The 25,724-nt window shown below is 38.2% G+C and overlaps 1 protein-coding gene across 1 annotated transcript in view; it reads left to right on the plus strand.

Annotated features, from left to right (window-relative positions):
• Positions 1 to 12,561: 12,561 nt before the first annotated feature.
• The window catches only part of mdga2a (MAM domain containing glycosylphosphatidylinositol anchor 2a), a 207,559-nt gene continuing 194,396 nt past the window's right edge, over positions 12,562 to 25,724 (plus strand). Inside the window, exon 1 of the mRNA XM_036593740.1 lies at positions 12,562 to 13,198. Coding sequence (XP_036449633.1) covers positions 13,126 to 13,198 — 73 coding nt within the window. The 5' untranslated portion in view covers positions 12,562 to 13,125. The remainder of the gene's footprint in view (positions 13,199 to 25,724) is intronic.

Here is a 25,724-nt window from a genome sequence, read left to right on the forward strand (position 1 = left end):
TGTCGACTCTTCAGTAAGCAGGAATGTCAAAACATTCCTAGTGAGCGTGAGTAAGACATGCAATGACTTCACCAACTAATCGACTAATAAATTAGTTGCCAACTAATTTGGTCTTTGATTTTAGTCCACTAAGTCAAATAATCGTTGCACCCCTAATTCTAAATATGTTACTTCTTACTATATTGTAATGGAGTATGTTACTTGAATACATTTAGAAAAGTATATTCAGTTTTCAGCCATCAATACTTTTCAAAAGTATTTTGCCCAATTCTGGTGTACTGTGCAGTGGTAAAGTGTTAAACCTGTTTGTTGGTATAAAGCCTGCATGTAGTTTCTTACTTAGAAAGTGTAACTTTTTCAATATTTTAAATGGGCTTTCTTAAGTGTAGACTGATGATTGTTTTTGACAGTAATTATTGAAAAAAAATTGTACTATGAAATCTTATGATCATATTCATGACTGTGTGTGTGTGTGTGTGTGTGAGAGAGAGAGAGAGAGAGAGAGAGAGAGACAGAGAGAGAGAAAGGAAGACAGATGAAGAGTTTAGAATGAAAGAGCTGCGAGGATTCAGATTGCATACAGTTGATTGCAGTATCCATTAACAACTCAAAGGCAGTGTGCCGCATTGAAGGCTTGTGGTAATTAGAGAGCGAAACAGTCTATGAAGCAAGAGAGGAAACAAGCTCCAATCCCCCCCCCCAAAAAAAAAGTGTTCTTCATATTTGTGATTCAGTTTTGAAAAAGTGACAGTTATTTCACATTCACTTTTCAAACACACTGATTTGAGAAAATATGCTTTTCTTCCGTAAGCTTCATGAAAACAACCAGCCTGTAGTGGAACTCATTACCATGACTTTGTGAAGCATGAACAGAGTAGTAGAGGTTATTCAAGGATGACCTACTTAAGAGCTTGGATGTTGCCTTAGCGTGTATTACCCCTTACATCTTGTCACTGAAATAACATCCCTGCTACAATAGTGTTTGAGTCAAGTGACTTCCAAAATTCGCCAAACAGTCATGATAGCGGCATATTTAGTGCACAGGCCCATGTCATGGTTTAATTAAGACCAAGTCCTAATGGGTAAGCTTTAGTAGGGAAGAAACATATTAGTGATAGTAATACAATTTACTTGCCCTGTAGGGAGTGGAAAATGAAAAGACAGCCTCACGGCAGGCACCCTCCCACCCAGCTGTCCGGATCATTATGCAGCATTTCTAGTTTTATCCGTCCAGCAACTGCATTCTTACATCAACCAAAAGAGATCTAATTAAGTTCAAAGCATTTTATTCTTTTTAAGGACCCCCCACTTCCAACAAAATAGTATAAGATCATTTAAATAGGTAGCTGTTGTTTGTATTTAGTTAATTCATACGCATTAAGAGGGATGTATATTTATGTATTTATAAATAGAAATATTTTCTGTGGACTTTAGTGCATTGTTAAATGTGTATAAAATTACTAGAAGAAGTGTTAATGGCAGATAGTTTCACTCAGCAGTAATCTGAACAGTCAGTGACTGAACATATTTAACCTACTTGAACATACAACATCCCTGCGGTGGCACACAAATGTCTGTTTGCTTTTGTTATGACTACAGAAAGAAAATGATCTCTGCCAGTTATATTTGTGGTGTAAACAATACCCGAATGTTCCATGTTCTCTTTCAAATTGTGTAATTAATCCAGATTAAATTACTTAATTATTGAATTGATTCCAAAGGGGTACACTGTTACATATCTAGAGCTTTTTTGGTTGAAAAACATCTTACAAGAATGCACACTGGACTGGACTTTTTTCTGCCAGTTTCAAGAGCAAATTGGATGCAGTTTGACCTTGTGTGACATATGAAACTGGCACACAAACCTGAACATGCAGTTTATGGGCCATTTGCATTAAAAAAAAACGGGGAACCGAACCCAGGCCCTTCTTGCTGTTCTTACACTGCACTGTGAGGTGACAGCACCACCCACTGCGCCACCTGTTCTCACGCTGCACTGTTCTCACACTGCATGTGCCACCTGTTCTTACACTGCACTGCATCTCTTAGTCACTGCACTTTCATTTTCTTTGTCCCAAGCTTGTATTTCACTGCACCTTTTAATCCATTTGCCTCCAGAGCCCACAGTTATTAGGTAATCCTATGTGCAGTTTGTTGTTGGTCCACCTTGTAGATGTAAAGTCTGAGGCAGTAGCTCATCTGTTGCTGCATGGTTTGTATTAGTCGTCCTCTAGTTCTTCATCAGTGGTCACAGAATGCTGCCCACAGGACAATGTTGGTTGGATATTTTGGTTGGTGAACTGCACTCAGTCCAGCAGTGACACAGAGGTGTTTAAAAATTCCAGCAGCAACAGCAGCAGCTCCACATCAGTGTCACTGCAGTGCTGAGAATGATCCACCACACAAATAATACCTTCTCTGCCTCCTCCCTGGCCTGTGAAGGTCCTGACCATTGAGGAACAGGGTAAAAGGGGGCTAATAAAGCATGCAGAGAAACACTGCAATCTGTAACTGTAGAACTACAAAGTGCACCTATATGGTAAGTGGAGCTGATTAAATGGACAGAGTGTAGATACAAGTAAGTGTACTTAGTGTACAGTAAACGTTTCATGCAGTGTCATTTCACTGCACAGAAGTGTTAGCTTGCTTTAAGCATATATGTTGCATTATTGTATTTTGACTCCTTAATGACCTCATAATTCAGAGGATCCAGTGACACAGGGAAAATGTACACAGTACAAAACGTAGCGGGTTTGGAACATTTTTGTTTACCACTGGTTGTGACGGTCGCAAATTTTGAAAATGCTAACTTATATTCGAATAAAGAAATCTGCAGAGACCTGGTGTTCCTAATATGGTCATGACATCGATTACTGAATAATGCACAACTTCAGAGGTCTATGGTCAGCGTTTATTTCAGACGCATTGTAAGTGCATATTGCAGTTGCATCAATACCCGTTTTGCATTATGCCTGCACTTATCAGGCCCAATACATTACAAAATATAAATTACTTTTTGTTCAACTATAAAAAATTAAAGTTCAATACTTTTTAGACTTCACTTTTTAGGTTAGTATTTTGTATGAGTGTTACCAAAATCTAGTCCAGGCCCTCATTAGCTATTTAATTTGTATGTGTGTGTCCATAAACTGGTAGGTGATTCCAGACGCTCCAACCTCTTTCAAGTTACCGTCTATTAGTACAATGACATTGCAGCCTTTTAGTCCTCAGGATGTTTCAGGCATGACAGCTTTAGCCCTCTAGATTAAGCTAATTTTTCGGATGATACGAGTCTCAAATCCCTATTAAAATTTACAACACTCTGCTTTGTGGCTTTCATAAAACGTTTCGGGTACGATCAGATCAGGAGTCAAAATAAATGTTCACTGCTGTGTGTTAGGAATTCCCTAGCCAAAAAAGTTTGTCTGTCTTCTACAGTGCATTGCTTTTGTGCCTTAGGCTACCACCTGTCTGCAGCTATCACATCCACCCTAGCTCTGGTTCACTGATACTGTACAACAAGCTATCAAACAGCGAGAGCCTCAGGACTGCATACAAAATATATAGCTGTGAAAAATGCCAGTTGGCATGTGAATGAGTGTCTTTGCTGTGGTAATAAGCTGTGCTGGCATGTACTGTACTGCATATACCTTGTACTGGTCTCACCTTTCAGCTTAACTTGTAAAGGGGTGTGAAACTGTAAATTTGATGGAACGTGTGGAGAGACCCGAAGGTACAGCTGTGGCTGCATTGTCGCATGTACTGGAATCTTGTGCACGGTTTAACTCTGTGTTCAGAGCTGAACAGCTGCCAGATCTGTTTAGCATCCCAGCCTTATTGTTATTAGGTGTAGTTAAGTGGACTGTTAAGCAATAGAACATGAGAGGGAGTGTGTTATCACGAATAACATCACAGCTGATTTGGTCGCAGGCACAAGCCGAAGGTGAGTGCTGTAGATCATCACAGCCGTGATGTTATTCATGATAACATACAACCTTGAGTGTTCTATTGCTTTTATACAACAGTTTTTACAAAATAAAGAAAAAAAATAAATCAAAGAAGCCTGCCTCATTGTTTTAATGGTCCCAAAGAAGACGCTGTTTGCAGCCTTAAACTCAGAATCATTCTTTAAACACCAGCAACGACTAAGTGGAAGTTTGTTAAGATACCTGTTGAGCCCTGTGTGCAGTCCAAGATAACAGCTGATACTACAACGCTCAGCTTTTGTGGTACGGATAGAACCATAGAACTGTCGAAGTATCATGTTCAGCTCAGCCTTTTCAGTTGTTGCCAAATTAACCTGAATATCATTTTGGTAACAGCCAGTCTGTAAAGCACTTTGTAGCCCATCTTGTTTGATGAATGTGTTCTGTTCGTTTTTAGCCAATTCCAGCGTGTTCAATTGTTCTGCCGTCCCTGCAGTCCACTTAACAGTTTTCATGATAATGGTAGATTCAAATTTTGATGTGTGTCTGCAGTCACACTCTGGCCAAAGAGGTCGCAGGTCAAATGTTATCCTAAAGTCATCAGTTTTATCAATTTCTCATTTTGTATAAGCATGAATACCAAACAGCTAAGGTTTGTGTCCATAGAGCTTGTCGTTACTTGGCAACGTGTTAGCAGAGTGTTCCAATTTTGGTGTGAAAAAGTTAGAACACTACTCAAGCAATCAGATTGTAAGGTTGGAGCTAACTGTTGTATAATGTTAAATATCATATTTCTATATCTGTAAATTATAAATATGTTAAGTTACATTATGGGTTCTAGCAATATCCTGTGTCTAAAATGACAAGAATGCAGAGCACTTTTTGTAACCATTATGAAAAGAAAACAAAAAAAAAGATTAAAAAAGAAACTCTGAGTTACAGGCGGGTGACGTGGCAAAAAATGTATATGTTTCTGCTATTTTGTACACCCCGTTACCTGAGTGTTGATTGTGGATAACTAGGGAGGCACCGATTTGGGAACTGTGGGCTGAAAACTTTATTTTTTCCATGTACATATTTAGCACAGTAGCCCATCACCACTTATACATTCCGCTCTTCTGGAGTAAAATAAATATGACATGAAATATTGGTTTAAAACATAAGTTAAATCGGTCTGATGCCAATATTTTTAGTAATTATCTGCATATTCAGATATGACTCCAATAACATTGTGCATCATTAATCAGCGCAGTTGTTTTGGAACCTCTGTTATGTTTAGATATTCAGAGAAGAAACAGCCAACATCAATCTAATAGTAAAATACCATTTCCTACAATACGCTCCCAAAATATCCTAAGGATATCCTAAGGATATTTTTCATGAAAATGTCAAGCAAATATATCATGGAAACTTACAATAAAGGTGAATACAATATTTAAAAAATATCTCCATCTCTGTTAAAATATTCCTGTAAGGTTACAGGAATCATACTGTGTGTGTTGTTTTTAGCAGTAATGCCAGTTTCAGTGCATTGTAGACCGCCCTGAGACCATTGTGTTTTATTTATTCCGATTTGCCTGGAACGATGGATGATTTGCCTCTCTTTAAGACATTTGGTACAGTATGTTTATGTACATTTGTTGCTTTGGATGTTATGTGTTTTGTTACATGATCAATGTGTAAGCTTTGTATAACTGTAGCTTTAGCACTAATTTGGGCATAGCATTTCATTGTGCCTCATTTAGGTCTGAGTTTTTAGCAGCTTTAAAGTTGAATTTATTATTATAATTTTTTTCATCATTAGCCGTTTGCAAAGCAGTTAACAGTGTTTTCTAGGCAAGTAATTAAGTAATTATAATTACCTAGCTCCACTCATGAGTCTTTAGAAAAGCATTAAGTACACAGGAAAAAGGTGGGAGGACAACAGCAGTTATTTTATTTGACATGAACATGAAAAAGTTTGGCTTGCCTCCAAATACCTTTGTTTCTCAAGGTGAAACATTCCAAAGGTGAAAACAAGGAGAGAAAGAGAAAAACATGTAAAAAATACTCAGGCAGCTAAGGCAGTTAAGAAAGAGTAAAACATATTCTGCAGGTTTTGGCACCTAATGTGATTTTGCTTCCACCTGTTGAAGATGTTTTCCTTTTAAAATATTTTTATGTGTGTGTGTGTGTGTGTGTGTGTGTGTGTGTGTGATAGTTATCTTCTTGATCGTTCTTATATACAGTTGTACACAAAAGCTTGGGCAGCATGGTCAACCCTGGTTGCCTTTACTTCCACAGTTCCCCTTAACTGCCTTTTTAAATAACATTTCAGACCATGGAAACTGTGAGCTGGAAGAGCTTTGATATCTTTTTATAGCCTTTTTCTGCTTTGTAGACATAGGTTAGCTTCATTTTCAGTTTGCCAGCCAGCTGATTAGAGGAGCTCATGGCTGCTGAGGGTTTTATTTAAATTTTTAAAATTAAATGAAATGTGTAGAAACATGTTGGTTTTTAGTTTGCTGTAAAGGTTGTGTTTACTTCTTTTCACTTCAACAATCAACAAAATATGCTTTTTTTGGCCAGGGTGACCAAACTTTTAGCTTTTAGATTTGTTTAGGTAATCGCATTTTAGCAAAGTATCAGTACATCATGATGTGTTTCTTGTACTGTAAATGTGAAACAGTGTTTAATTGTGATGGATGTGGTTTCTTTTGATCAGTCATTCAGGACTCTTATTTGCATTTTCTTGCCATTTCATCTTTCTTTATAAATCTTACTTAAGTGAAATCATAAAACTATCACAATTATTAGTGGCTCTCAGCAATAAAAGCTCTTTGCTTCTGCACATTCTTCTTTGACAAATATTTTGTATAGGGGGAGTACTAATAACTATAACTAAACAGTTAATGCTTTGGATTTACGTTTCACACCACAGAGAAATGTGGATTTTATGAAATATGGACAACAGTGTTGATGGATACCTGAGTTTGCTAGAAACGTAGGTGCCTGCCTCATTGCACATTATTACTACAAATATTAGAGAGGTAAACATTAACAGAATTAGAGCTTTCCTTTTCACTAGTAGCATCACTGCCATATGCAAGAACAATTTCGGCTTTCAGTCAGTGCCAAGGAACTGTCATCGTGTAGTTATGGTCTGCTGTTTTTACTGTGCCAGAAAAGGATGGTAGAAGTAGGTTTTGCAGAAGATTATGCTTGCTCTCTATAACATCTTACCTTTATGATTGCTGCAGCACTTCCTGCAGGCCTGTATAATATGGGCAAATAAATTGAACTCCCTCCTTCTTTTTTATGAAGCACCACATGAACTTTGCTTCTAACTCGATTACTGTCTATATATGTAAGTGTAAAATTTTTAGGGGTGCAGAGTTGCCAAAAAAACATTTAGTTGAACATATTTTAGTGAAACATGTATGATGTTGAAAGACTTTAGAGAATGAATTGCCATTTTTATGCACATCTCCTACTATTCTTATATTCTTAAATACTGCATTGACACTACATTATACTGAGGGCATGGTGTAGTAACAGCTTCCTTGTAGTTTACAGGAGTAGTAATTTTGGTACATTCTGATACATACTTTATGTTCATCAAAATCAGCTAGCACCACATGCACTACATGACCAAAGATAAGTAGATCCCTAACGTCATATTCATATGAGCTTGTTGAACTCATTCCAAAATCATCAGCATTAATATGGAGGTGTTCTTTGATGCTATAACAGCCACCACTCGTCCGACAAGGTTTTCAACTACATTCTGGAACATGTCTGCAGGGATTTGCTTCCATTTAGCTACAGAAATGTTAGTGAGGTCAGGGACTGATGTCAGGTGATAAGGCCTAGCTCCTGGCATTTGCCAAACCCAGACTCAGCTGTCAGATTGCTAAATAGTGAAGCAGGATTCCTCACTCTACATAATGTGTTTCTACTGCTCTACAGTCCAATGGTGGTATACTTTACCCCAGCCAATGCTGGGCACTTCACGTGTTGATTTAAGACTTATATGCTGCTGGTCAGCTATGGAAACCCTATCCATGAAGCTCCCAATGAATAGAAGTAGAGTGGCAGTTGCGGTTTGGAATTTGGTAGTGAGTGTTGCAACCAAGGACAGACAATTTTTATGTGCTACTCACTTCAGCACTTGATGGTCCTATTCTGTAGCCTTGTAAAACAGCCATGCAAGACACGGCTGAAGTGGTGCTCCTAGACGTTTCCACATTCACTAGCAGTGCTCAGAGTTGTCCAGGGCAGCTCTAACAAAGCAGAAATTTGACAAACTGACTTCTTGTCTATGGAGATTGCATGGCTGTATGCTTGATTTTAAGTACTTTTTAAGCTGGGTGTACACTATATTACTTTTAAAGTTGTAAAAATTGTAACGTGAGTGCAAATTCTGGGTCCATACATTATAAATATTATGGAGACTGTTATTAGCCTGTGCAAACAACTCCTCCATTTCTGTGATCTGCGGCTTAGACGTCTCCTTTTTTTCTCCTTTTTTCCTGTCTTCTAGCTTGCTCATTGGCTCATTGCTTAAAACATTCATTCAGTTATGTCATTGACCGTCTCATACTATAGGAGCCATGAATGTTTCGAGTTTTGGAGCTGGATCATAAATGTAAAGACTGACTTGTTTCCCTTCTTACATTCTCAGATCATCCACGCTGTCAATTACTTTCAACTGAGCTTCTGACCTGGAAAATTGCTTCAGGTTGTAAAAATTTGTCAGAAGGGACAAGTCAGGGTAAAATCTGGCTAAATATTTGTGTAGTGTAGACCTTGCTTTAGGGTCTAGGTGTGGCAGAAATAGCTGAATCCACTAAATAGAAGGGCTTTACTTAGGTAAAAAGTAAATAGAAAACAGAAAGAGTGTCCACATACTTGTAGTCTTGTAGTGTAGTGTGTTTTTGTAGGGTATGTGCTCTGAGTTGGTGAAACAGCATTAAGTGTTTGGTTCCCAATTTAAAATTAAGCCAGCTATTCTATTTATTTTTTGTCTTAAAATATCCCTAAAGTCATAAATTAAGACCTCAAAAACCATCCATGTTTAATAGCAATTTCTTAAATTTTTTATGTATAATTGTTAAGCCCAAGAAACTACAAAAAATGGCGTATGGAACAGGAGAATAGAGGAGATTAATGTCGGCGGTGCAATGCTGTGTTTGACCATTTAGGGCCATGAACATCAAGAAAAGGACTATGCCATGAACTGGATCCAATCTATGACTATGTACGATCATGCAAATTGTGCATTTCCCTCTTGCTGCCCCTTTTTAAAACCTTGCCCCTTCCCCTACTACTACTCTGCACACCGTCTCTATGTTATGGACTGAACATACTGAGATGAGGCAGAGCAGAAACAAAAATAAGCTCCCACTGTAAATTTAACCCCTTAAATGGCCATGGGCCAACCGGTGGGCCCAAAGTTTTCTATGTCCTAAGAATAGCTTAGCCAGTTTGTACTGAAGTTTCTGTAGTTATTGAATAATAAGCCTTACTATGTAATAAGCCTGTGATTTTATAGGGTTAATAATGGGAACTATTTTATTGTTTTGTCATTCTGGCATCAGTCACTCAACTTCACTCGGTCAGATTTGAGTCTTTATCCTTTAAACTTGTGTCAGTGCAGCATCAGTGAGCCGGAAGTACTGGTGGTTTATCCTTCTATATTTACTTTAATATGAATTAAAGTAGCTTAGGCTAACAGCTCCACCCACAGATACACAGGTTTACTCGTTCACGTTTGAGTCATTTTATACAGTGCACAATACTTACTACTGTTATGTATTGTATCCCTAGGCTTTAAGCATTCAGTATGGATATGTAAATAAGGTTACTTTAACCAGTCATTTGAAAATATTAAGTGACTGTTAAGACTAGCAGTGGGTGGCAGAGCATCGTGGGTTTGACATTTGAAAGTTCACTGACTTTTTGCTTAATTGCAGCTTGAAAAAACTTGCTAAATGGGTTAATTTTGGCTCAGTGTAGCTATCACATGAATCAAACAACATCTTCAGTTTTCCTGTTCTGCTTTACTGTTCACCTACTAGTTACTTACTAGTTTACTTCTTAGTTTGCTTATTTACCCAATGAAGAAACACTGCATGTTGCACAATGACCCATGCAGGGTGCAAATGTATAGAGGATAAGGATATGCTACATAAGCCAGGGAATGAGTCTCTATGAGCTAGAGCAAAGATAAATAAGAAACTTGCTCTAAGGTTTATGCAGATTCGCAAACTGCTGATTCTACCCACATAAGTGTGATAGTAGTAAGTGCTAAGTTGCCATCTGTATTTATTTAAATGATGCTGTCTCTGATTTACAATATGCTTTCTTCAAACTGTGCAAATTAATTCTGGCGGTGTTAAGATGTCTGTACTTACTGACAAAACACATTCAATTTAAAGTATTTAAAGAAGCAGATCAAACAGCATCAAATAATGCATTAGGATGGTTAATCAAATTCCAAAACAATACATGAAGGGATTAATAGCAGTGTTCAGATACGCAGTGCCACTGAAATGTTCTTCAGTGGGTTTGAGGGGCCTTAATGTATGCCAGGAAACACACAATCACTGCCACCAACAGCCTGAACTGTTGACACCAGTGTTGAATTGTGATTTGCCTGGTGATATATCTGTTCTGCACAGTTCTTCATATTCAAAGTCATCAAGCTCACTTGTCTGGCCATTCCAACACTCAGTTGAACAAAAACTTATGCTATACTCTGCCTGATCTCCTAACACTGCAGTCACGGTACGCATGACTTGTTGGACAATTTGTATTTTTGTAATATTTTGTCATTTTTGTAATATTTGTAATATTGTACAATTTGTGTGAATGTATTGGTTGTACCTAATACACTGGCAACTCGGTGTTAATTATAGAGCCTGCCACAATTGGCATCCTTGCAAAAGATGAGCAAGAAAGTCAATGAAAACTAAGTTTTTTGTTGTATCAGCTTGATCTTACTCTAAATTATGACAGTAAACTAAATCATATGACACAGCAGCTACTGTGAGCAACAGCTACTGTCTCTGAGTTTATATCTATGAAGTGGACAATCAAAGTAGGTGTGTCTACTAGAATGGACAATGAGTGTACGCAGTGTTTAAAAACTCTGGCAGCACTGCTATGTCTTATCCACTTGTACCAGAGCAACACACACTAATATGCCACCACCACGTCATGTGTGTGTGTGTGTGTGTGTGTGTGTGTGTGTGTATTTGAGAATATAAGGAAACAATAATAAGAAAACTGCTGTTACCTTATTAGTAGTTTCAAACTTGTAAAAACCTCAAGAAAATCCATCTCCTCAGTCCTCCCTTAGTCCCCTTCTACCTGTTCACATAAAAGAGCTGCCATAGTCTGTTATATACTAGCACTTGTCAAGTAGAGCGAAGAAGACTTTCTTCCCTTTATTTCCAGAAGATGGCACTGTATGTACACAACTCCATTTGGTCAGTGTACCTAGTGCATATAAAAAGATGGCCCATTGACCATAATTAAGGCTACTGTAACCACACTTGTCATTTAGATTAATAAGAAAACTGATTTCTCTCCCATTGTATGCAGCCTACACATATGGCGTTTGGTTTCTTTAAAGTGGCATTAATAACTGTAAGCTTTAGGTTTATACTTACATAGACCAGTGAATGTGTAGTCTGCCAGCACTTAATAGTGTAATATGGTCATTCGTTTGTTTTCATTTAGATCTGGCATGTGACCTATTACCCAGTATTTTGGACACCAATGAAGAGTGTATATCAGCATAGGCTGATACAGTAACTTGTGCAGTGAAATGCGTTATATCCACAAGCAACTGCCGCTGAGGTTGAAGTTTTGCCTTGTCCAATAAGCTGTCCATGATAATGAACTCACCAGAGGCCCTATAGGAGGAGGAAGACGAAGGCGATGGATGGATAGCTCACTGGCAACAAAAAAGATAATTACACACCATCCGTTTCTGTACCAAGTAAAATGATTCTAGCTTTAACCAGTAATGCGCGTTTGAAACCCCTGCAGCCACCGTAGACCAGCTCCCTTAATGTATAATGAACCACATTTGTGCGTTTCTCACAGTGCAAGTGCTATTCATACTAATGAGAGCTGAGCGCCTTATTTTGTTTCCCACCAGTATTCCGACAAACCCCGATATGATTGGCCGACGGCTTCGGGCCTGTACAAGATAATCCTGGGCCTCCTGCGCTGGGATTGGCTATCAGTTTGTAATATGCAAATCGGCGCACTTGGTTGTGAATGTGAACTACCAGCCAATCCCAGCGAAGGTGGGGGACTTTTTCAGAATACGGGTGGGAAACAAAAAAAGCGCTTTGACGTAGTCAGCCAGCTGGTATGGCGCAGCAGCGTGCGTGCGCTTAAGCTGAACCGCCCCCTCCCCTCTGAAATCCATCCCCCCTCAACCGCGAGTCATCAAGAAAATAGGGACCAATAACACATGCGTTCACGTGTAACATCTCCCCCCCCCCTCTCCTCTCGCCGGGTACCGAAGCTTCAAACAGATATGAGCTAGCCAACACGGCTCTTACGAAACGGACCCGTCCTCGTCCGCCCGCCACCGGAGATGAGCAGTCGTTGTGGGCTGCACGGTGAAAAATCAGCAGGCTGAGTGAGTGAGTGCATGTGAGGCGAGAGGCAGGCTGCCGCCTCGCTGTGCCTTTTCCCCCTCGTTGGCCGGTGCTCTGTGCCTGCGAGGGAGGCTGAGGGAGGAGGTGTCGTCTCTCCGGCACGTTTGGTCAGCTTCTCACCTCCTTTACTCGTCGTTTCCAGAAGAGTCGGCGTGTTTTTCTTTCGTGAGGTAACGGGCGAAGGAGTGATGGATGAGAAGACGGAGATGAGCAAAACTAAAGTCGTTATTTTCAGGTCACTTTCAGCCTGAGTGGGTTCCTCTGCTCCGGAAGGCTCATTCCGAGGGCTCTGCCCATCACAGCCAATCGGTCTTCAAACGCCAAGACCGGGTGGAGGAGAGAAGGAAAAACAGTAACTATGTCGGTCGATTAAAATGACCCTTAAAACAGCGTTTATGGTAGAGGATTTGGTTTCTCCGCATCTTCATTATCTCGAATTCGTTGCCAAACAACGCGAGACGTAAAGACCGCAAGTCTGGTTTCGCCCGTGGAGGAAGCTGCCGCCACCACAGCTGGACATGTTGATACCAACGTAAAAAATGGATGTAGTTTTTGCTCTCCTCTGGCTGCTGGCTGCGTTTCTGAAGGGCATTCTTTGCCAGGGTGTATACGGTAAGAAGAAATGTGTGTTTTTGCGTCGTGTAACTACCTTTTGAAAGATAGCTGCCGTGACCTTGTGAGAAATGTGGGGTTTGGATGGTGTTCACAGTGGAATCCCATCAGTGCGACCAGCCTTCATGTCCGATGTCATAACGTCTTGCGTTCAGTGTTCTCTGGAGGTTTTTCATTTCGACTGGCTTCGTCTCGACGATTTTAATGAGGCATGTTACGGTCCTGTGTGTTTAAGCGTCAGTGATTCATAGCCTCGTAATTCCTATTCAGTGCTTGTTCATGTTTAGTACCTGTGTGTGAAATCCTTGTCTAGCTAGGCTGTGTGGTTGAAGCACCAGTACAGCCATTTAGACTCTGATAAAATAACACCGTTCAGCTCGGCATAATGAGCCGTAAAATAATAAAAAAAGAAAAACAGCTCTTTATTGATCTGCACACCTGATCAAAACACGTAGGTTGTACACAGTTAGCTAACAAGCTGCTTTGGCTCCTGGTTTATAGAAATTTACTTTCAAAAATGCAACCAGTGGTAACAACCAAGGGAATGGCTTGAATAGCGACAGTTGCAAGTAGGTTTGTCTGTGGGCACTGGGGCAGAAATGCCAAAGAGGATCTTAAGAAATTAAGGATGTACCATTCTGTTCATTAAAATGAAGAACCAGATGAGCTACCGTATTACGTCTCTTGAAAAAAATCCCATATGTCAGTACTCTATTAGTAGTCAACAGCAAGAATCTTAGCATTGGTTGTGCGGACTGAGATACCAGCCAAGGCTGTAAAGTTATGCATGGGACACCTATGCTTGCTGACGTCATGTGGATTTTTACAAAGGCAGATTTGCTGTTATTTAATGGAAGACTCTGTGGATTAGCGAGGAAGAGAATGCATAAATCCGTACACATGACCTCAGTTCACTTTCAGCAGAGGTTTAACAGCAGCAGCAGAGAGCTCTTGGCTTTAATGGACTGTTTAAATTCTTACCTTCTTTGGGATGTTAGCTTGCTTAGCTGTCGGAGTCATACATGTAGAAAGTGTGATATGTGGTTTAGTAACTCCAGCTCAGTTAAATGCATTGTTTCTGTTGCTCTGAGAAATAGTAGAAAGCTTAGTTAGAACATTAATGTCACAGTATGATTTTCTGAGCATATCGTGGATATTGTCAGCATTTTTTATTGTAACGAGAGCCTAATTAGTCCTGGATTTATATAAAACACTAAATAAAAAACAGTGTACTCACAGTTTATGTCAGAATTCATTAAATATGGCACTGTTGGTGCTTCTTTTGTCCGTTCCAATTTATCAAACGTCAGAAAATCAAAATATTGAGGTTAAGCCTGTCATGATTATCAGATTTTAGCTGACAATTAATTTTATGTCATATACATATTAATTTAATGTATATATGGAATTAAGTGACAATATATTTAGAGCAGAGCTCTATGTCAAAAACCTTTACAGTTACAAGTTTTTATTTGTGCATATACTAAGGCAAAATTGAATGGTACCTGTTGAGGTAATATTTTGAAATGGGAATCAACTGTAGATCTGAGAGTCATATTCTATCTACCATCTCCATATCCACAGTGATCTCTACGGGTATGAAGGCAGTTCCCAACAGAAGTATTGTGAAAAAAAGATAAAAGGTCTTCTGTATTGCCATACAAATCTAATTAATTCTGTCCAAAATTACATTCAGTTAATTGCAGCACTTTATTTCTTTGAAAAAGACTATGTGTGAAGAGTGCTTAAAATGTAGAGATGTCACAATTTTATCCAGCTGGTAAGAGAGCAGCTTTGCTCCTGGTGGTACTTTGATCACTTTTTGGTTTTTATCCTCCAGAATGTGTCTGATGAAAGCATATGTAAAGGTTTTATTGAGTTTGGCTAAGTAAGTATTCAAGGGAATTATGTTCTAATTTGATATTTAAGTTTAGATTACCTGTTTTCTACATTTATTTTAAAAGAATCTTAGCTGTCTAAGTGCAGTTTATTTTTAAAATAACGTTGTTCATGAAATCATGGGCGATTGTGTCCTGCAGTGATTAATTGTGAGGAGCTGCTGATATATCCAGTTCTTAGAATGGTAACCAGAAGATGTTTTTCTTTAACAATAAATTCATTTGCCTGTGCAATTAATCATCAGTACACAAAGTAATAAAAATAAATTTATTTTCTTTGAAAGTTTTCATAGTACAGGTATAATAAAAATCATCAGTAGTTTCAGAAGAATAAACAAAAAAATGGAAGTTAAATCTTTCTTTTAATATTTGATTGTCCCACTGCCTCTGAGGCTGACCAGCCAAAACCTAGATGGCTGTATAGTGAAATGTAAGACCTTAGGCTTTAGAAATACAGTGTTTACAATGTAAGTAAAACGTCTCGTAAAAATTTTCATCATACAGTCTACTCAGTTGAGGCTGGATGGCCTCAGGGGCCTTCTTAGAAATATGAGACAAAGTAGGCAAATATATGCAATTTTCTCAGTAACCTTCAGTCTACAATGGGCTCCAGATCTGTTAAAGTGTTTGCATTATTAAATAAACTAGGAGCGTTCACAGATAATTAAATACGCATACTTGGTTGACCATTCCAGGTGGCAGTATTTGAATACCAAAATCTCTAGTCGGGTATTTGTCATGGTAGGAAGTCAGAGAGACAGCAGCTTCACAGCATTTTGCCACATTTGTGTATTAGGGGTACGAAAAACATATGGCCTATAACAAGACTATGTGTTGACATTTTGGGGGGAATTTTTCCAAAATTTCTGTATAATTTAGAAATTGAGAAACGCCAATTGCAGAGAAACATAGCAACTGCTTTTTTTACAATGGAGGTGACCAATAGTATGGAAGTGACCAATATATAGCAAATATAGCCATTTCATTTGCTATGCAAAATAATCAGTGAACATACATGTGTCTTTTATGTGTAATGTTGATAATGATAATATAGGCATAAATACAAAAAACAAATTTTTTCTGGGTACTACTTTGCCTTACAGCACTCTGTATGTACCTCTTTGTCATTAATGTATTTTTAAAATGACATTTTAAGCCAAAACTGTATCTAAAAACTATTCTAGAACAATGTCTCAGCCATCAGGTTACATATGCTTAATCACTATATGTAGTTGCTTCCTTTATAGACTTGTAGAGGTGTTAAGTGTTTTGAATGTCTGGCTCCTGTCACTGTCATTGTGAACAGTTCTGACTCTGTAAATTTCTTTAGAATCACAAATTTCATATTAAAGAATTCTGATTTCTTTGTTTACATCTTATAGTTTATGCAGAAATTTTGAAAATTGGTGAAATTCACATTTTCACATATTCAATGATAAACCCTTATGGATACTCAAATATCCAAATTATTTAGAATGCACAACTGTAAAACATGTTCAAAAATGTGCATATTGGCTCACTCAAAGTGGTAAATATGTTAACATGTATCTGAAGACAATGACAAACATGACAAGGAATCTAGCATGGCCCTCTATGCAGCTTAGTCCTTATTCTTAAGACGGCATATTTAAACAAAGTGAGAGCTTTTTTGCATATGAGGCGTCTGTATAATTTACATAAAGTGGCTGTTAGCACAAATCTTATACACATTTTCTGGCTAAATGTTTTATTTTCAAGTGAAAAATCAATCAGGAATTGCTTAAACAGTACTGTGGTCACCCTGGGGGATATAAGTTACTAAAGAAATTCGGCTGCATAAATCCTGTAATAATCAAAAAAACTGACAAATGAGTAAGAATACATTAGACGCATTACATTAGACATTTTTGTTTGCCATCTCATGTTGCGTCTTGTTAAGTAAACGTTAAATTGTAGTCTAGTGTTGGTCTCCAGTTGCCTAGATGTCATACAACTGTGCATGTGGCATTGTAGATTGCTGTAAGGAGCCACACAGTGATTAAATGTTTAAATATTTAACTCTAATGGTTACTGTTTGTCCCACACAAAAGGTATTTCTGTGCCAAGAGCTGATCTGTAGTTGGTGCCCTCCTGTGATTTGAAAAAAGTAAAACAAGTAAACTACAAGCAAAAAAATGTTGGATGGAAAGCTTTACTTTATCTGGATAATTAGAAAGGGCTTTGGTGTGTTTAAACAAATAATGAAATAATGATAGAAGAAACGGGTTTGAATCCAAATATTGTGATTCATGGACAACCACATGTTAAAGTATGAATCACCTGAATGGTATCCACTGTTTAATGTTCCAGTGGGGAATTCCCAAAAACATAGGAGAGCAGGGTAAATATTAATAGTCTATTTTAAGAGCAGTGTTGTCAATATTGGAATAAGTACAAGCAAGTAAGATAAGTTAGAACAGCATTGTCTATAGGTGGTAATGTCACAAATATAAAACGTTAAGAAGATAAAAGGTATCTGTAGCTAGATTAAAAAAAAAACAGAAGGGATTTGTGAGATAGAACCAATCCATTAACTGCATTTTAAGAAGTGGCATTTGCACTTGAATATAATTTGAACATGCACTGTTCAAATTGTACAGGCATTTTTTGGACATGCTGTTGAAACTATCTCATTATGGCATGGAAAAGTCTGTCATTTTGATAAATAGCCCCTCAGATCTTGGATATTCTTGGTACCAGACGTCTTGAATACTGCAACGATGTATGAAGTGGTATTTGACTGGATGCAGTGGATCCCATCTATTGTTTGTCAACCGAATGTGGTGTTCATATGACCACCCACTGTCTTATCCAACAAACAAGCCTCCACAGTGAGTGGTGTTAGCTTTAGCTACGGTGTATACTTAGCTAGCTTCTCAGATACAGAATATATCATAAAGAAAACAAATTTGAAATTGTTCTTTCAGAATTAGGGCTAGTTCTGTAGCAGTGGCTACATGAATCCTGGCAAATTTTGAATTCAAAGCTAGATCCTAGATTGTGTTTCACCTAACATTTTAGAAGATGTTTCACTTTAGTAATCAGAAATTGGTGTGAGGTCATTTCTTTTTAGTAGAACTAGATGAAGCCAGTTCCAAATAGGAATTGATACCCAACACTGCTGGAGAAATTGAATTTGTATCTTCAGTGCCCACTTGAGTTACATGCAGAGAAAGAATATGTTACCAGATGTGGTAATGAACATCTTGGAGTATCTAGTCATTTTCTTTCTTTATAGTGTTTTGTAATATAGGTCTGGCAAATGATGTGAAAGAGTTTTTCTTCTTACATTTCGTTCTTCTCTCTGTTTCTTTTGCTTGGAAAAGTTAAGTTAATTGGAATCAGATTATCGTCTGGTCTTACAGGCCTTTGGTCTTTGCTGTAAGATCAGCTCTGTCATAATCATGAAATTTAAGCTAGTTGCCAAATAATTAACTGCCATTAACAATGTCATTGTCTTGTTGTTCATTGTATTTAGTTACTAGATGATAAGCTTAATGTGGCCAAATTAGCCAATTAGCTTTCTTGCTTCCTAGCTGTCAGTACTTACCCAACTGCTTTCTCCTTTCCCTAGCTCCCTGCTGATGACAGATGCAGCTGAAGCTCAAATAAACAAACATTACCATACGCCTCTAAAGGTGTTTAGCACCAAGAACTTTTGTTGTTTTCAAAAGACTCATGATGTGTCTTAATAAATGTGTTGTATCTGCAGATCTGATTTGATGTTTTTATTTTTGTACCACACAGTTTAGGTTAGATATGGCAATTAATTCTACAGTGCTTCATTTCTGTAGTGTGTGCGTAATATGAGGCTCTGGATTGGTATTTTTTTAATGACATTTATATAGTGTCTAATAGAGTTATGATCGAATCTGCTCATCTGATGATTTGATGACAAGTTTCTTTTAAATGCTGCAGCATAATTGTGGGTGAGGCGGTGTATTTGTATTCTTTATGGCGCCTCGATGCTGGTGATGTCAAGAGAGTGCCAAAAAGAGACAAAGTTTGGATTGTGCGTAATATAGCTGATAACCTAATCCATTACAATATACCTGCATCAACTCCAATCCTAATCTGTTAGATCAGATCGGAACGTTCCTGTGCAGGACTGAACGCTGAATGTTCATTTCCATACATTATCTGCTTGGGTGGAATTATAACTTTGAGGGAGCATTATAATTTAGCTCTCCCAAGCCACATACGACTTGTGCTCGGTCTACTGTGCTTGCTGAGCAAAGATAGTCCTATGAGCCTAAATGAAAAAACAAAACCTTTCTTTTTACTGCAGTGCAAATTCAGGGGATGAACATGAAGGCATCCTCTGTAGCCTCGCATTTTAATTTCCAAAAGCTCCAATACAGTTTAATGAGCAGTAGCTACGCTTTGAAAAAATGATTATGCTCACTCTATGATCTAGTGGGATTTTGCAAAGGCTGTGCACTACCTAGGAGTTTATTTCTTCTTGAGCTATTTGTTTTCATTTTGAATTCGGTTATTGAATCTGTTTGCTCTTTGGCTTTTTTCTCCCCGCTTGTTGGTGTGTAAGAGACAGTAGGCCTGCATGATAAGAACAACATATTATACTGCAAGCATGTTGCAGCATATTGCAACTTTGATCATATGATGTTTGAGATTTCCATATGGCATGCTTCAAAAATAGGGCTGCAAAGAAAAATTACTACGCATTTCAGAATTTGTCAGAATGCTCATAAAATCTGTGACCGGTGGCAACATTCAGTAATGCCTGAGACGATGCAGGACCCTCAGATTGAAAGCTATAGACAGTAATGTTGTTATGACTCTTCACTATTGCCTTTCAGATATATAATAGAAATTCAGTGGTAGCAGATGAAGTACTGAGCAACTGCTACAGGATAAAGTAATGACCACACCCACTGTCCACTTTATTAGAAACCCCTAACATGTAGGTCCACATTGCTGGTGTACAGTTAGTGTGTCATTGGGTATGGCAACCACTAAACGCTCCATGATATGATATTATCACGATGCCTGAGCCACTATAAAATTCTGGTGTAACTTTGTAAAGATTTGTGATGTTATGATAGTGATATGACCTATTGCTTTTGAATTCATAATTACTAAATATGTTACTTTTGACTGAAACTTATGCCTCCAAAAATAAAACATTTTAAATGATAGAGCTTTTTTATTATTGAAGCAAAATTGTTAAGTAGACAAATCAACAGGAAAACAGTATCCTTACAGATGAAAAAACAAGCTTCCACCCTACAGTGGAATCTTGCCCAAGTATTCATATGGCTGTATTACAGTGTGGATTCTCACCTGGGCAGAAATTGTACCCCACTCTCTTGAGTGGGAGTTGATGGTGTTATCCAGTGTGCTTTCTAACTGTTCCTAACTATAATGCCACTGGCAGAAGCCTTGGTCTCACTAGACAGAAAAAAGGGAAAAAAGTGCCATCTCAGCACCATCTTGTGGACTAAAATATCAAAGTATTGTGGTATCCACTTTGTCTAACAGTGGGTTTAATACTAGGGATACACAGATATGGTATTTGGGCCGATGCCAGTATCCAATATTTTTCACATACTTATCTGCTGATGCTGATACATAAACATTTATAAAATGGAGAAATTGGTACTAGATCCATCTAAATTAGCATGACAGAAAAATGTAATACTTTATTTATGGATATAAATGCAAAAGAATAAGTGAAATGACAATACATTTTAGCAGCCCAGCATCACTTTTTGCTTGTAATGAGTATAATACATATTTCATCAAATATCGATGCCAGTATGATTCTTCTGCATTCTTGCTCAATGCACATTAGAGCGAATAATAATTAAATAATAAAGCGTTATTATTGGAACCTAGTTATCACTCAAATATTAATTGTCTGTTGTATTTTTTCCCCTCCCACTATGAATATATAATACATTATACATACATATATAAATATAGTGCATACGTGTCTATCTATCTATCTCTATCTCTATCTCTCTCTCTCTCTATATATATATACACACACATATATACACATGCACACAATAAATGTAGCCCATCTGTTGCAATGCGGGGTTTGTGTTAGCCATCCTCTAGTGCAGGGGTATTTAATTCAGTAAGGTCCAGTTACAGAAAATTTCCGGAACATCATAATGTCTGACTTGCATTATGATTCAGTGCCGTATACTGAATACTGAAGTAGCCTAGTAGTTATATCAACATCTTATGTAGTCAGCAACTGAATGTCAAATCAAATAAAGTACAATTCAGTAATATTTCAACAATATTTATTGTCAGTTTTCTCTTTTTAGAGCCATGTAATATAATCGGGCTCACTTTCTTCCCCGACTGCTGTGTCTCGCCTTGTCCCTCCCCTGTGTGTGCATCACTGATTCGAGTTGCAGTGCACATCGTAATGCACAGATCTGACTGGCTTTCACGTCACGTGTGATATTTACAACATATGCGATTGGTCGGTGAGTTTCCCGGGCCGCAAAACCAGTACTGACTATGAAATGTTACGCCGATTAAAATAGGACCACCCTTTCGAAATTAAATAATTATCCTTATTTTATCAGTTATAGGTCCAGGTCCGCATAGGACAGCGTCTGGGTCCGGACTCGAACCGCGGTCCGCCTTTTCTGCTCTATTGGTCACCAGTGGTCCTGGAGATTTGCCTTTCTGTGGAGTCCAGGAAGTTCCAACCATAATCTGCCACACCTGCCCCAGCTCCATAACATTAATCAGAGGCATTATGTGTTAACTAAAGGGGGCAGCATGTTAGCATGTTAGATTGAGATTGGAACTAACTTTGTCAGGAAAGTAGGCCTCTAAGAGGACCTTCCTGACCACAGAGCTGCTCTTGACTGAGGAATTTTCTGCAAATTCAACCTAAAACTGACACTGACATGCATAAAAAAATAATGATGGTCCTATGCCTGATGCTTATATCAGCACTGCACAGACTACCATTTCAGTTCTACTACTGTCTGTGTTGAGAAAGTTCTGTAGTCTTTAATTGTACACCTAAATAGTAATATACAGTGAGGTAGGTGGGCATCGTAAATTGGCCAGTGAGTGGAAGCATTCAGTTTGTTTGGTGTTCTTCTGATTTTTTAATAAATACATGTGTCCTTGGAGGCGCAGGATTTTGGCGCATTGGGTAGCTCTGTCACCTCACAGCAAGAGGGGCCTGGGTTTGCTTTCATGGCTGGGCGACGTGCATGTTCTTCCCGGGTTTCCTTCAGGTTTTCCGGTTTCCTCCCACTGTCCAGAGGCAGTCAGGTTATTTGGAGATTCTAAATTGGCCCTAGGTGTGTGTGTGTGTGTGTGTGTGTGAATGTATATGTCTGTGTGTCTGCCCTGTGATGGACTGGCGACCTGTCTGGGGTGTTTCCTGCCTTCTGCCCAATAAGTGCTGGGATAGGTTCCAGCACCCACTGCAACCCAAAAGGAAAAGTGACTTAGAAAATGTGTGTGTGTGTGTATGTGTCCTTGGAAATTCTTGAATGAAATTTTTCATAATGATGATTTTGCCCTTGCTCCTTCTGATGGCCTTATACAGTGTTAACATAAGCTGTAACATAAGATGTAGGGGTGGGTGATATGGCAAACAGTATAATTTTTGCAACATGCAATGTATTCCACAGTATTTAGTTGTATTTTTCCTGAGGTTTGATAGGTTAGAACAGGCCAAAAAGCACCAGTAGTATCATATTTTAAGAAAATACTGTCAAAAGCGCATTTATTTTAGTTACATTGTTTCACTAGCTGCACTGCACTAAATCCAGGTAAACAGAATAAATTATGCTAATGAAACATGCAGTTCATCAGTGATCTTTAAGTACAGACAGTATACACAGTATGCACAGAAAAGCATATTGTGATGTAATTTATTACAACAATGATAAATATCATCATATTGCCCACCCCCAGTCGGCTGCCACTATGACACCTTAAGCTGGTTGCATCCTGTCATTGGTCAGTGTAAATCTTGCTGTACTTAAGTATTCATTATTTTTTGGCCCTAGCTGCCCTAGTGTGTTTTATATTTTTCTGTTTTGAATACATTTCAGATTACTTACTTTGCTGTAAAAGTAGGGCTGCAACTAACGATTATTTCCATAATCAGTTAGTTGGTCCATTATGACCTTGATTAATCATTTAGTTAGGAAATCTGTAAATATTAGTCTGACAATAATGTTTTATTCAGTAAATTAAAAACACAGTGATTACTCTTTCTTTATAAAAATATAAAACATCTAAGTGTTAATTCATATTTTCCAAAATGGGCTTTTTTGTCGCTGTAACAGATTTACATTGTTTTTGAAAGGTACAGAAACAAGGAACAACACAAACAAATCTTACATGGCAGTCAAAGATAAGCTGGTTTTCTGGGTTTCGCAGATGATAATGATAAAGTAAAAATAAATTAAAAGCGTCTTGGTGATTGATAATGTCATGTAATGAAATTTGATATTACACATCACACACTAACAGTCCAGTCATCAGCCATGTCATTTACAGAGACTTAGGCCATGTACAGACTGCCAGCCCAGATCCGATTTTATTGGCCTATCCATATTGTATCCACATTGATGTTTGATAGTCTGGACAGCAAAAAAACACATAAGATGTGATTTTTGCAAATCCACATTTGGATCTAAACCACATTTGGAGGTTTGAAATACGATTCCAGTTGGATTTTTTACGAATGCATCTCAGTCGGGACACTCTGCTCAAGTCTGATTTCAAAGTGTGTTTGTGTCACTCGCACTGCGACAGACGACGATGTCAAATCCAGAGTGACAGAAGTGCTGGGATTTAGGAAGAGATGGGATTTGCCAAAGATTCATGCTTATGCCAGAGAATTTTGAAGAGTTTTGAAGGGCGAGATGATGACCTCCATCTTTCTTGCATCCGTGTCTGAAATCCACTTCACCAGTGTAGCTACGTTGTAAGCACAGAAACCCATGCAGATAGGATGGTGATGTCTGGACATAAATCCGATCTGGTCACTTGCAAATAACAATGTCTCAAAAGATCTGATGTGAGAAACAATCCCAATTTAACTGCAGTATGAACATAGCCCTAAAGCAGATCATCACGCATATAGTGGCAAAAGCCATGCACATGATGACGGTGTTTTCAAATAAAAACGTTTTTTATCAGTCCACATTCAAATAATGAAAAACAGAGTTTTAAAAAACCTCACTGACCTTAAAGTTCTGGATTTGTGCGAACAGGAGCCTAACACCCAGAGGTAAAGGCGAGCAAGTCTTTATGGCAGGCTGTGTGTGTGTGTGTGTGTGTGTGAAAAGTACGTTAACACAGTAATAAAGAATTTATATAATACTATTCAAAACTATTTGTGCGTGTGAAAAAACACGATCACTATCTAGCTGCTGTTGCTTCAATAGCGTTTACCTCGTCCATTTGAGCAAGTCTTAATCCCAAAAACTACAATTGCAATTTAAAAGAAAGTTATGCAAAGTCATTTTTCCCAAAAAACACAATTCCTCTCATTCCTTCTGGTTCACTCCCTCTAAATGTTTAAATTTGTTGGCTTCACCTTAATGGGGTAGTTACCCTTAGGTCATTTCCCTTGTGTGATGAAATAGACTCAGTTTGGCCATACGTAAACGTTTGGCTCACTATATCATGGATAATTCACACGGCATGAAGGGGCTACATTCATGTAGGTTTTAACTTTTATTGTCAGCTGTAATGTGTAAGGTAATTCCTATTATGAAAATGCATGCATGTCCAGATTTGAGGCCTCCTATTGGTGGAGATCTTAAAAACGTTTTTTTTGGTCACATTTTCACATTTTTGGTGTTTACGCATAAAATTTTCAGCGTTCATGTTTAAACATGTTTTGTTTAATCGAAACGGCCTTCTATATGTCTGTAAACATTAGTATACAATAGGGGTGTGGGAAAAAATCGATTCTTAGATGCATCGCGATGCGGACGTGAAAGATTCTGAGTCGATTCACAAATGTCAAAAATCAATTTTCGAAATATTTAATTTATAACGTAATGTTGACGAAACGCAAAAGGCGGAACTTGGAAGTGGGTAAGTGCAACGCCCGGACAGTCTGTGACGTGCACATAACAAAAACACACATGGACTAGTGAGAAATCTGACCGGCTCCCTCTGCGTTAAAGCCAGGTTAGATCAGGAGTCACAACACAAATGATAAGAAGAGCCATTTTGTCCTTTAAACAAAAATCAAACCACCTTGGGAGCCACAACATTTAATGTCCAGTATGTCTCAGTATGTGATGTCCTAGTATAGACTAAACAATATAAACGAAAACGCGGACTTACTCTACTCTTTAAGCTTTAAGCTTTAGCTTTAGCCGCTTTCGTCCCCTTTCCGCCAGAAAAATTTTCCTCAAAACTAGAGCAGTTTCTTGTAAAATGTCTCTCAACATTCGGCTGTCTTACGAGGCTGAAGTCGCTTCTTATTCTCCAGCTTCTTGTTTGAATTTTCCCGTTCCACCTTAAATTCTGATTGAGGCACCGAATTTTAATGCGGCACCATTTAAGGTGGAACGAGAAAATTCAGAAGAGAAGCGACTTCAGCTACGCAACTTTTTACTGTTTGACAGTCTCTT

Source organism: Colossoma macropomum, unplaced genomic scaffold (genome assembly GCF_904425465.1).
Source record: "Colossoma macropomum unplaced genomic scaffold, Colossoma_macropomum, whole genome shotgun sequence".
Classification (NCBI taxonomy): Eukaryota; Metazoa; Chordata; class Actinopteri; order Characiformes; family Serrasalmidae; genus Colossoma; species Colossoma macropomum.